General features: G+C 38.6%; 2 protein-coding genes across 2 annotated transcripts in view; both read right to left on the minus strand.

The window, feature by feature from the left end:
* Window positions 1–6,167: 6,167 nt before the first annotated feature.
* On the minus strand, window positions 6,168–8,534 carry sec61g (SEC61 translocon subunit gamma). The gene is made up of 4 exons (XM_034162793.1): window positions 8,385–8,534; window positions 7,924–8,026; window positions 6,679–6,781; window positions 6,168–6,299 (listed from the first exon to the last, which is right to left on the minus strand). Exons 2-4 carry the CDS (start codon window positions 8,015–8,017, stop codon window positions 6,290–6,292), a joined length of 207 nt encoding a protein of 68 aa, XP_034018684.1. The 5' UTR covers window positions 8,018–8,026; window positions 8,385–8,534; the 3' UTR covers window positions 6,168–6,289.
* A 3,417-nt stretch (window positions 8,535–11,951) lies between these two features.
* The window catches only part of zgc:112332 (uncharacterized protein LOC553712 homolog), a 48,948-nt gene continuing 47,371 nt past the window's right edge, over window positions 11,952–13,528 (minus strand). Inside the window, exon 8 of the mRNA XM_034162959.1 lies at window positions 11,952–12,074. Coding sequence (XP_034018850.1) covers window positions 11,972–12,074 — 103 coding nt within the window. The 3' untranslated portion in view covers window positions 11,952–11,971. The remainder of the gene's footprint in view (window positions 12,075–13,528) is intronic.

The following is a 13,528-nucleotide window of genomic DNA, read 5'->3' on the forward strand; positions in this document are numbered from 1 at the left end:
ATTAGAGAAAAAATTACTCATAACCATCCCAAAGACGTATCGTTATCTTTGGCTGCTTTCAGTGATGCCGGTATTTGGTTAGACTCTTTCTCTCCGATTGTTCTGAGTTATTTTCATTAGTTACTTCATCCAAACCATCAACATGTTATTAGACCCCATTCCTACCAGGCTGCTCAAGGAAGCCCTACCATTATTTAATGCTTCGATCTTAAATATGATCAATCTATCTTTGTTAGTTGGCTATGTACCACAGGCTTTTAAGGTGGCAGTAATTAAACCATTACTTAAAAAGCCATCACTTGACCCAGCTATATTAGCTAATTATAGGCCAATCTCCAACCTTCCTTTTCTCTCAAAAATTCTTGAAAGGGTAGTTGTAAAACAGCTAACTGATCATCTGCAGAGGAATGGTCTATTTGAAGAGTTTCAGGCAGGTTTTAGAATTCATCATAGTACACAGCATTAGTGAAGGTTACAAATGATCTTCTTATGGCCTCGGACAGTGGACTCATCTCTGTGCTTGTTCTGTTAGACCTCAGTGCTGCTTTTGATACTGTTGACCATAAAATTTTATTACAGAGATTAGAGCATGCCGTAGTAATACCTACGGCATGCTCTAATCTCTGGCACTGCGCTGCGGTGGTTTGAATCATATTTGTCTAATAGATTACAATTTGTTCATGTAAATGGGGAATCTTCTTCACAGACTAAAGTTAATTATGGAGTTCCACAAGGTTCTGTGCTAGGACCAATTTTATTCACTTTATACATGCTTCCCTTAGGCAGTATTATTAGACGGTATTGCTTAAATTTTCATTGTTACGCAGATGATACCCAGCTTTATCTATCCATGAAGCCAGAGGACACACACCAATTAGCTAAACTGCAGGATTGTCTTACAGACATAAAGACATGGATGACCTCTAATTTCCTGCTTTTAAACTCAGATAAAACTGAAGTTATTGTACTTGGCCCCACAAATCTTAGAAACATGGTGTCTAACCAGATCCTTACTCTGGATGGCATTACCCTGACCTCTAGTAATACTGTGAGAAATCTTGGAGTCATTTGTGATCAGGATATGTCATTCAAAGCGCATATTAAACAAATATGTAGGACTGCTTTTTTGCATTTACGCAATATCTCTAAAATTAGAAAGGTCTTGTCTCAGAGTGATGCTGAAAAACTAATTCATGCATTTATTTCCTCTAGGCTGGACTATTGTAATTCATTATTATCAGGTTGTCCTAAAAGTTCCCTAAAAAGCCTTCAGTTAATTCAAAATGCTGCAGCTAGAGTACTAGCGGGGACTAGAGCATATCTCACCCATATTGGCCTCTCTTCATTGGCTTCCTGTTAATTCTAGAATAGAATTTAAAATTCTTCTTCTTACTTATAAGGTTTTGAATAATCAGGTCCCATCTTATCTTAGGGACCTCGTAGTACCATATCACCCCAATAGAGTGCTTCGCTCTCAGACTGCAGGCTTACTTGTAGTTCCTAGGGTTTGTAAGAGTAGAATGGGAGGCAGAGCCTTCAGCTTTCAGGCTCCTCTCCTGTGGAACCAGCTCTCAATTCAGATCAGGGAGACAGACACCATCTCTACTTTTAAGATTAGGCTTAAAACTTTCCTTTTTGCTAAAGCTTATAGTTAGGGCTGGATCAGGTGACCCTGAACCATCCCTTAGTTATGCTGCTATAGACGTAGACTGCTGGGGGGTTCCCATGATGCACTGTTTCTTTCTCTTTTTGCTCTGTATGCACCACTCTGCATTTAATCATTAGTGATCGATCTCTGCTCCCCTCCACAGCATGTCTTTTTCCTGGTTCTCTCCCACAGCCCCAACCAGTCCCAGCAGAAGACTGCCCCTCCCTGAGCCTGGTTCTGCTGGAGGTTTCTTCCTGTTAAAAGGGAGTTTTTCCTTCCCACTGTAGCCAAGTGCTTGCTCACAGGGGGTCGTTTTGACCGTTGGGGTTTTACATTATTATTGTATGGCCTTGCCTTACAATATAAGGCGCCTTGGGGCAACTGTTTGTTGTGATTTGGTGATATATAAAAAAAAATTGATTGATTGATTGATTGATACTGTGGTCTACAGTGTCAAAGGCAGCAGACAAGTCAAGCAAGACAAGAACAACATAGTTGCCACAATCATTTGCCATTAAAATGTCATAAAAAAAATTTAAATGGCAGTTTCCATGCTATACAACATTTTAAAACCAGACCGAAAACCTCCATGATGTTATGTTCATCAAGAAAAGTTTTTTTTGTTCTGCATAGACGATTTTTTCCAGAATTTTAGAAATGGCAGCTTGGAGATTGGCCTGAAATTCACTAAAACTATGCTATCAAGGCCAGGCTTCTTCAGCAGAGGTTGCATTACTGTGAGTTTGAAGCTACAGGGACAACATCAGAGGACAGGCTGCTATTTACAGTAGTGTTCAGAATAATAGTAGTGCTATGTGACTAAAAAGATTAATCCAGGTTTTGAGTATATTTCTTATTGTTACATGGGAAACAAGGTACCAGTAGATTCAGTAGATTCTCACAAATCCAACAAGATCGAGCATTCATGATATGGGCTATTGGTAAAAAAAAAAAAAAAAGTAGAAAAGGGGGTGTTCATAATAGTAGCATCTGCTGTTGACGCTAAAAACTCAAAACTATTACGTTCGAACTGCTTTTTTAGCAATCCTGTGAATCACTAAACTAGTATTTAGTTGTATAACCACAGTTTTTCATGATTTCTTCACATCTCTGAGGCATTAATTTTGTTGGTTTGGAACGAAGATTTTGCTCATTTACTAGTGTGCTTGGGGTCATTGTCTTGTTGAAACACCTATTTCAAGGTCATGTCCTCTTCAGCATAAGGCAACATGACCTCTTCAAGTATTTTGACATATCCAAACTGATCCATGATACCTGGTATGCGATATATAGGCCCAACACCATAGTAAGAGAAACATGCCCATATCATGATGCTTGCACCACCATGCTTCACTGTGAACTGTGGCTTGAATTTGAGTTTTGGGGGTCGTCTCACAAACTGCCTGTGGCCCTTGGACCCAAAAAGAAGAGTTTTACTCTCATCAGTCCACAAAATATTCCTCCATTTCTCTTTAGGCCAGTTGATGTGTTCTTTGGCAAATTGTAACCTTTTCTGCACGTCTTTTATTTAACAGAGGGACTTTGCAGGGGATTCTTGCAAATTACAGGTAACAGGCACTTACAGGTAACTCCAGACTGTCTTTGATCCTCCTGGAGCTGATCAATGGGTGAGCCTTCGCCATTCTGGTTACTCTTCTATCCATTTTGATGGTTGTTTTTCCTTTTCTTCCATGCATCTCTTTTTTTTCCATTTTAAAGCATTGGAGATCATTGTAGATGAACAGCCTATAATTTTTTGCACCTGCGTATAAGTTTTCCCCTCTCCAATCAACTTTTTAATCAAATTACGCTGTTCTTCTGAACAATGTCTTGAACGTCCCATTTTCCTCAGGGTTTCAAAGAGAAACGCATGTTCAACAGGTGCTGGCTTCATCCTTAAATAGGGGACACCTGATTCACACCTGTTTGTTCCACAAAACTGACAAACTCACTGACTGAATGCCACACTACTATTATTTTCTACTTTTTTTTTTACTAATAGCCCAATTTCGTAGCCTTAAGAGTGTGCATATCATGAATGCTTGGTCGTGTTGGATTTGTGAGAATCTACTGGTACCTTGTTTCCCATGTAACAATAAGAAATATACTCAAAACCTGGATTAATTCTTTTAGGCACATAGCACTAATATTATTCTGAACACTACTGTACAATGAAAGTCCCATGCACAAGAAAGAAAAGAATATTAAATCGGCCCTTAAAACTATCCAACGGGGCAGAAATGTGAAACAATTGTTTGTGGTAAAAGAACAGTTTTGCAGAAATTGTCCATGTGATTTTTAAAAAATGGTATTCACGGCAATCTTTTATATATCTCTCAATGCAATACATTCAATGTGTAAGAAAACATGTTTTCTTAGTTGTGCAATCTGGGATTCACTGTTTATACACCATTTCCTTACTTGAATCTAGGGGGCGCTGTAGTGACACACATCCACAAACCCTTTCAGGTTCAGGTACTATGATCTTTAATATGCAGTCATGGAATAAAATCTTCTGACAGTTTTCTGAATTTTACAAGTTTAAACTCAGAAACTGAGGTTTTATTCATTTATTCCCTCCAAAAAGTTCAGGGGCCCCAAATCTTTAATGATCTACAGAAAGATCCAAAAAGATTTGATTCTGTTGCAGGTCGTGTTTCCATCTTTGGTCCAAACTAACATTCATCAATCTGTATTTCAATTGATCATCAATAATATTAATCAATCAATCAATTTTTTTTATATAGCGCCAAATCACAACAAACAGTTGCCCCAAGGCGCTTTATATTGTAAGGCAAGGCCATACAATAATTATGTAAAACCCCAACGGTCAAAACGACCCCCTGTGAGCAAGCACTTGGCTACAGTGGGAAGGAAAAACTCCCTTTTAACAGGAAGAAACCTCCAGCAGAACCAGGCTCAGGGAGGGGCAGTCTACATTATTACAATATTGTTGTTCATCTTTGATGTGATTATCTATCAGCATGTCAGAGAATCATCTGTTCCACAACAGAAAATAATTAGAAAGTGTCAGTTTGCAGCTTCATATTTGACTTTGTGCCTTAAAACTGATACCTGCTTCACTGTCAAAATGAAAAAAATAAAAGAAAAATATGGAACTTTATTTACCTTTTAACAGTAATGTCAAAATTTCTGGCTAATTTCATTGTTACCAAATTGTGGACAACTTTATTTTTTAACCTTAGGGAACCTTGCAGCTGATTACAGGTGTATGTGTACCTTCCCAATATGGCAGCAGCACTGATGCGCTCAGCGAATTTGCGTTGTTTTGATATCTACCACTGCGCTGAAAACACATCACACTCAGTATGGAAATAACACAGCCAAGTATTCCAAACTGTATTCCAAAACCGCCTGAATCTTACGAATGGTTATCAACACGGAGATATTTTGCTGTGGCGCCGCGCCATGAGCGGCTGGGTGCCGACGCACAAATCCGTCCGCACATCTTTCATTACAAAATCTCCTTTAACAGTGGAATGTCCTGAAACTGCTGATCCCGAGCTCTTCTGAAACTTCTCTGTTCTCTCACGACGTCCTGGGTCAACAGAGGCTTAAATTTGGAAGTTTTCAGCTCGAAACAGGCTGGTGACGGCGGCTCGGAGCGCGGCGCGCCCTGCGGCTCCGTGGGGAGTCCTTAAAGCAACAGTAACACAATCTCTCATCAGCCGTTAAAATTTTCACTGAAAACCATCTGGTGTCCACTTCGATGTGCCTCACAGTTTCTGAAAAATTTTTGATAAAGCGCCAGTCTCTGAGCCATTCCTGAACAATGAAAAAAAAGACGAGAGGGCTGGACCACTCCTCACTCAAAGCCTGCCAACAGGCGAATGACGCAAACCGACAGGCGTGGAAAAACTCACGCATGCGCACGAGGGTTCAAGGTTGGCTGATGTAATCGCACGTGATTCAAATCCATATAATTTTTGAAAAAAATAAAAAGGACTGTTACTTTGACAGACCTCGTATGTACACCTTAGTAACAAAAGTCATACAGATGTCACAGATGACTATTTCTTTGTAGTTCACAAGAGTCAACACTTTAATGCACCAAAAAGTTATTTTATGTTTCTGCCCAATAATTTGTGAAAATATTATATAAACAAAATAAACTTTTTAGGGTCTGAAAGGTAAATAATAATGTCAAATCCATTTGAAGTGAAACTTAAGTTTCATATTCAGCTGCTTTTCAAATGTGCTGGAAGTTAAATGTAAAAAATAAAAAAAAATAAAGATCCAATGTGTATTCAGATTTTTATTTTAAATGAATGTTGGATCATGTGTTTGAATGCAGCAGGACAGCTGCATGTTGTTTTTAAAACACCAAAATGTTAATTTTTCAAGGAACAGAAAAAATACCCAAAATTAAAATAAACAGGAAGGGCATTCATTTTCTGTCCTGCCTCTTACAGAAAATGTTTGCTGGGTTCAAACATACAGAATGAATGAATGATGAATGTTCTTTATGAAAAGCTTCAAAAATCACAGTGAAAGACGCTTGAGTGTTTTTGATTTATTTATAAATGTTGTGCAGAGAATGTACAAATGTCGCCCCTTCAGCCCCAATGAACACTTGGCAGCAACGGTTCTGTTCCGGAAACATTTACATTTCTCCAAAACTCAGCCGCCCCTGAAGAGGAACAATAAAAAATAAAGAATAAAGTCAGAATGTAAAAGAAAATCCTACTTTCTAACAGTTATGAGCTAAATGATGTTTATTTACTTCTGTGTGAATCGTTTCTACTGTAACTGCAATAAATTAATACGAATTTTATTCAAAGTCTGTTAAATAAGGTGAGAAACAGCAATAAAAGAATTGCACAAACTTGAAGAATGTTCTGTTTTTTTTTTTTTTTGTTCATGGCTGCTGGTTAACAATCAGTAAGATGTTTTCATAATTAAATATAAATAATTTAAAAAACAAACATTAAAACTGGCCATTCTCAAAGCCGAACATTCTGGTCTGTTAGTTTTTTTTATTATTAGTTAACTGTAACACTGATACTCACACAATGATGTTGTTGATGGGGATGTGAATGAGTTTGACAAAGAAACCGATGAAGCCCATGATGGCGAATCCTATCGCCGTTGCCATGGCAATCTTCTGGAATTCTAAAGCAGGACAGAAATGATTAATGACACTAAAATAAAGGCCTATATTTAATCTGAGTCATCCTCCTGCAGATGGAGTCGTTCTCTCCTAAGTCAAAGTTTGATTTAATTAGAAAAAAAAAAAAAAAAAAATCTAAACCCGTTCCCAGGTTCTGGAGGTTTTTACCAAAGCAATAAAGATTTCACCTCCATTCAGCTAGCAGACGAAACAACTCATAAGATCAAAAAACCCATTATATTTTGCTGAAGACAGTGATGTGAACAACAGTATGTGCATGACTTCACACATACAAAAACACACCACAACGCCAAGCTGCCTTTTGACAGACAAAACCATCAGGAAGACCATTTTCACTCTATTGGTCTAACAGCAAAATACCAACAGGAAACTATTCAACATTTAAACTCTGGTACATATCCCTTGAAAATTTCAGCCCATAAAATTCACTGTTTTCAGCATTCTCCACATAATTCACACCAGCTAATGTCTTTGCAGCCTGTGATGGTGGAATGGGTTAAGGCGGGTATACGTCACTCCTGGCGAAGTGGCGAATCTGAAAGCGAGAATTTGTACTGCTCAATGTAAACACACTTGAGCTGTATGCTTTTCGCTCTGTTACAAAAAAACTCATATGTAGTCAAGTTCCCATATGTCAGCCCCCACAATACATATTTTTAGAAGCCATTGCTCACTTGTAACAATGGTACCTTCTGATATGAAATACGCTACAAAAATACTGTTTCTGGAGACCAAATGTACAGCACATTAGCTGCACATGGTACTGTGATTTTACTGTATTTTATGGGTGCAAACGTTATGGCCATGTGTAATGGGGATTAAGGATTGTTCAGTTGAATACTTTTCATCTTATCCAAATTTCAAAGGGGGTAATTCCCCATAAAACCCATTTTTGCCAAATATTATATAATATTTAAATCCCCCAATACCTGATCGTTTAGTCACTTAAAAATAACCACTAATTTACTGATTACTGATGTTTTCTGTCAAAAGCTAAGCTGATGAATTATTTACACATTGTGACTCAATTCAAAGAAAGAAGCATAGACTGTAGATATAATAACCTTAATGTTTAATATTTTAATCGATTAGTTGCTTCTGGATGGTTTTCATGTCATTTTACCTTTTCTGTCAGGTTTTGTGCATCTCTTCACCAGTCTGATGGAGTCTTTGACAAACTGCCTGCTAGGCTCCACAAACTGCATCACTTGATCCATGACGACACTCTGCGGACACAACGTGACGTCATAAATCACTTATATATATATATATATATATATATACACACACACACACACACACACACACACACACACACACACACACACACACACACACAAACAATATTACTCTAACTTAAATACAGCATAAATCAAATACAGCATATATCACCTACGACACAGCGCTTATTATGTCTACAGAACACACTTAGCTTTTCGCTTTTTAACACCAGGCTAAATCATTAGCTTAACGTAGAAAACATCAACGCTGTTAAAAGCGAATAAAAACAGCAATCCAAGGCATTAAATCACATTCACTATTATTGTTAGAATTAAAAGAAAATCTTGAATAAATGTCACCAACCTGTCCGAAAAATAAGTTTAATGAACAGTAGAGAAAAAACGGAAAGCCACGTCGATGATCGCTACCTGTTAGCAAAAGAGCTGACGTAGCCTTACAGTGCGCGAGCCTGAAACACGCCCCCCGCCCCCTAACTCATACTGTCTACACTGCCCCCTGCAGACCTGGAGGCTTGTAAACAAGCGCTCCGATGTTTTGCTTTTTGTTAGATTTTCTTTTATTCTTTTTCTTTTAACTATGCTCGATAAAAGAAAAGTACGAAACAGGCTATAGATAAACAGAAGAGTAAAAACAGCAGAAAAAGCACAACCTCTGTGAATTATGCAGCTGTCTTTAAAATGCAGTGATGCCGGTAACGCGTTACTCTAATCTGACCACTTTTTTTAGTAACGAGTAATCTAACGCGTTAATCTTTCCAAATCAGTAATCAGATTAAAGTTACTTCTCCATGTCACTGTGCGTTACTATTATTTTTCATTGTGGGTCGATAGCAGCATTAAACTTGGTCTGTGGGCAGGAGGTCGGGGTTCGACTGAACTGACCACTTTAAGCGAGCTGTGAGCTTTTAATCCGCGGTTTTTTGCAGCTGCTCGACTCGTTCTCACCTCTTAAAGCGCGGTGATCAGCACACCTGCACTGAGCTTTACAAAGACATTTTTATACTTTTTTCCCTCCTTTATTTAGAATTCTGAGCTGAGCTGCTCCATATCGTCTCGTTAAAAACAGCTGATCCTCCGCGACGCGTCAACAACTAACACTATTTTCCACTCAAATGCACCTAAACTCTCTTTCTGAGGACCACATGATGTGAAAACGCAATAAAATTTTCTTACCTGTAAATCTGGTCCTGTTTTCTGCATAAATAAATGTTATCCATTCTTTGTGCTCAAACGCCAAAGCAGGGGCGAATCCAGATGGAATGGGGGCGTGGGGCAGGGATGTGCCCCCCCCACAACACCCCTAGATTAAAGGTCCAGTTTTGAAGCCGTTTTGTACTACAACTACTAATACTGCTTAAAATAATAATAATTTCGACAAGTAAAATGTTTAGAGAATTTAAATGTTAGAAAAATGTTAGAATTTAATAGTTACATTTATAAACAATGTAGGTTTGAAACTGCAAGTTTTACTGTTACAGTGCTGTCAACAGTTAAATATGAGGTCAAGAAAGAGGTTTTTATTTTACTTTTTATAAAACAAGTATTTGTTTTCATTGAAGTCAAGAAAGGGTGACTATAAAGTGAGTTTTGGCAAAACAGGTATCATTGTCATGTTGACGTGGCAGAGGGTTGTTGTCGGCAGCTGGGGAAAGTAACTAAAAAAGTAACTAGTAATCTAACTTAGTTACTTTTACAATTGAGTAATCAGTAAAGTAACTAAGTTACTTTTTCAAGGAGTAATCAGTAATCAGTAATTGGACTACTTTTTCAAAGTAACTGTGGCAACACTGTTAAAATGACACTGTTTTATATGATGGCTCACAAACAAAATGTTTAAAAATAATAATTTAATCCTCTGCCTCTTCTTTTGTACATCTCTGTCCATGTTTGTGTGGAGACGATGGAACCAGTGTGTGAAACTTGTGTTTGGGGGTTCAATACCTTGCTCGAGGACACTTCAGCACTCAGCATTAGTGATCCCACTGAGCCTGTTGCTAATCCCATTTTGTTTCTAATGTGACACCAGCAGAAAAGGAAATGTTCAACTTAAGGAAACAGCCACATTATGGATTACTTGTTTTCTTTAACATGAAAAAACAAAAACCAGCAGACATGACATCATGACCTCACATGTTTGCCCACCTTATAACATAATCACAGCTTATAAAACTTCACAAACACCTGGTACACACACACACACACACACACAAAAGAAAAAAAAAACATTCCGGCTGAAATTAGTCCCACGTTTTAAAGCAGGAGTTTGGTTTGAGAAACAAACCAACATTTTACATGCACAGACTGGACACCAGTAGACATTAAAAACTAGGAGGCACTCAAGAGAGCGCAGAGCTCCACCAAGCCCCTCCCACAACACACAGATCTGCTCCACAATCACTTATATTTTAATGTACAAAATCAGAGACACATCAGTAGAGTTTGGAACATCCTGAACCATCACTGCTGTTATTCTTCAACAAATTTTGGCAACAATACTAAACAAAATGCCCAATCGTCCAATGTTTATATATATATATATATATATATATATATAGTGAGGAAAATAAGTATTTGAACACCCTGCGGTTTTGCAAGTTCTCCCGCTTAGAAATCATGAAGGGGTCTGAAATTTTCATCTTAGGTGCATGTCCACTGTGAGAGACATAATCGGGAAAAAAAAAAAAAAATCCGGAAATCACAATGTATGATTTTTTTACTAATTTATTTGTATGTTACTGCTGCAAATAAGTATTTGAACACCTACCAACCAGCAAGAATTCTGGCTCACACAGACCTGATAATTTTTCTTTAAGAAGCCCTCTTATTCTGCACTCTTTACCTGTATTAATTTCACGTGTTTGAACTTGTTACCTGTATAAAAGACACCTGTTCACACACTCAATCAATCACACTCCAACCTGTCCACCATAGCCAAGACCAAAAGGCTGTCTAAGGACACCAGGGACAAAACTGTAGACCTGCAGAAGGCTGGGATGGACTACAGGACAACAGTCAAGCAGCTTGGTAGAAGACAACAACTGTTATGATTATTTATTAGAAAGTGGAAGAAACACAAGATGACTGTCAATCTCCCTCCGTCTAGGATTCCATGCAAGATCTCACTTTGTGGGGTAAGGATGATTCTGAGAAAGCTCAGAACTACACAGGAGGACCTGGTCAATGACCTGAAGAGAGCTGGGACCACAGTCACAAAGATTACATTAGTAACACATGATGCTGTCATGGTTTAAAATCCTGCAGGGCAGCAAGGTCCCCCTGCTCAAGCCAGCACATGTCCAGGCCTGTTTGAAGTTCACCAGTGACCATCTGGATGATCCAGAGGAGGCATGGGAGAAGGTCATGTGGTCAGATGAGACCAGAATAGAGCTTTTTGGAATCAACTCCACTTACCATGTTTAGAGGATGAGAACAACCCCAAGAAAACCATCCCAACCGTGAAGCATGGGGGTGGAAACATCATACTCTGGGGGTGCTCTTCTGCAAAGGGGACAGGACGACTGCACCGTATTGAAGGGAGGATGGATGGGGTCATGTATTGCGAGATTTTGGCAAACAACCTCCTTCCCTCAGTAACAGCATTGAAGATGGGTCATGGCTGATTTATGGAGTTTTTTTTAGATTATATCTCTCACAGTGGACATGCACCTAAGATGAAAATTTCAGACCCCTCCATGAGTTCTAAGTGGGAGAACTTGCAAAATCGCAGGGTGTTCAAATACTGTATACTGTGTATATATATATATATATATTTTTTTTTTTTTTTTCAAATGTCGACATTTGCAAAATGACAGATTGTTTTGTTTTTTCACAGCACATCATAATGCCTCTTTTAAAGCGCACAGTGCTGCTGATAAAGAACAGGCTTTAAAGTGCCCAAAATCCTGCCATGCACGGTTACCATACTGCTGTTCACTCCCAGCAGATGGCGAGCATGTTGCAGCTGATCTTCCACAGTTTTTCAGCCGAGTCGTCATCAGAAGCGGCTCTGGAGCAGCTGGCAGCGGCACAGTTACTGTACACAGAGGAAACACATGAGAAGATGAGACTTACTGATGCTTTTCTGAGCTACAAATCAACACAAACAGAAGCACAGGCTGACTTATCATCACTCTGGTATCAGCTTAAAAAGGCTTAAACTGCTTTTAAACACATCAAACATGTTTTAACCAATGAACTTCCTGTAAAAAAATGTTTGGGCAAGCTGTTACACTTAAATATAGTTGGAATTTCATCTTAAATATTCCCAAAGTGTCACATTTCTATGACTATGAATGTGGAACTGAGCCTCAGACAGGAAACAGCTCACCAGCCCAAAAATCCTCTGTATGACTAATGTACCTGGTGTATACCTATAGTACTCAGTGTAAACCTAAAGTATGTGGTGTAAACCTAAAGTACCTTATGTATACTTAAAGTATCCAGTGTAAACCTAAAGTATGTGGTGTAAACCTAAAGTACCTTATGTATACTTAAAGTACCCAGTGTAAACCTAAAGTACCTTATGTATACTTAAAGTACCCAGTGTAAACCTAAAGTACCTAGTGTACATCTATAGTACCTGATGTATGCCCAAAGAACCCAGTGTATACCTATAGTACCTGGTGTATATCTATAGTACCTGGTGTATACTTAAAGTAGCCAATTTAAAACAAACGTACCTGGTGTATATCTATAGTATTTGGTGTATGCCTTAAGAAACCAGTGTATACCTATAGTACCTAGTGTACAGCTATAGTACCTGATGTATGCCCAAAGAACCCAGTGTATACCTATAGTACCTGGTGTATATCTATAGTACCTGGTGTATACTTAAAGTAGCCAATTTAAAACAAATGTACCTGGTGTATATCTATAGTATTTGGTGTATGCCTTAGGAAACCAGTGTATACCTATAGTATCTAGTGTAAACCGAAAGTACCTGGTGTATACCTAAAGTACTCAGTGTAAACCAAACATACCTGGTGTATACCTATAGTACCCAGTGTAAACCTAAAGTACCTGGTGTATACTTAAAGTACCCGGTGTAAACACAAAACTACGTTTTGTTATCTGTAGTACCCAGTGTAAACACAAAACTACCTGGTGTACACCTATAGTACCTGGTGTATGCCTAAAGAACCCAGTGCATGCCAGTACCTGCTTTATATCTATAGTAGCTGCGGTGTATACTTAAATAACCTGGTGTATACCTATAGTATCTGGTGTAAACCTAAAGTACCTGGTGTATACCCAGTGTATACATATAGCACCCGGTGTATATGTATAGTACCTGGTTTATTCTGTGTTTCGCAGTTGTGAATCTCTCACAGCCTGGCAGTCCATGACTCATGCGAGAGGCTGGTTTCAGCAGAGTTCCGGTGTCAGGAGCTCAGCACTCACAGTGTAAACACATCTCGTGACGTATGGACAATAAGACAACATTGGGGCACAGTAGAAGTCCATCACAGGTGCTACACCTCCTCTAGA

The sequence above is a fragment of the Thalassophryne amazonica genome, chromosome 1 (assembly GCF_902500255.1).
Source record: "Thalassophryne amazonica chromosome 1, fThaAma1.1, whole genome shotgun sequence".
In the NCBI taxonomy this organism is placed as follows: domain Eukaryota; kingdom Metazoa; phylum Chordata; class Actinopteri; order Batrachoidiformes; family Batrachoididae; genus Thalassophryne; species Thalassophryne amazonica.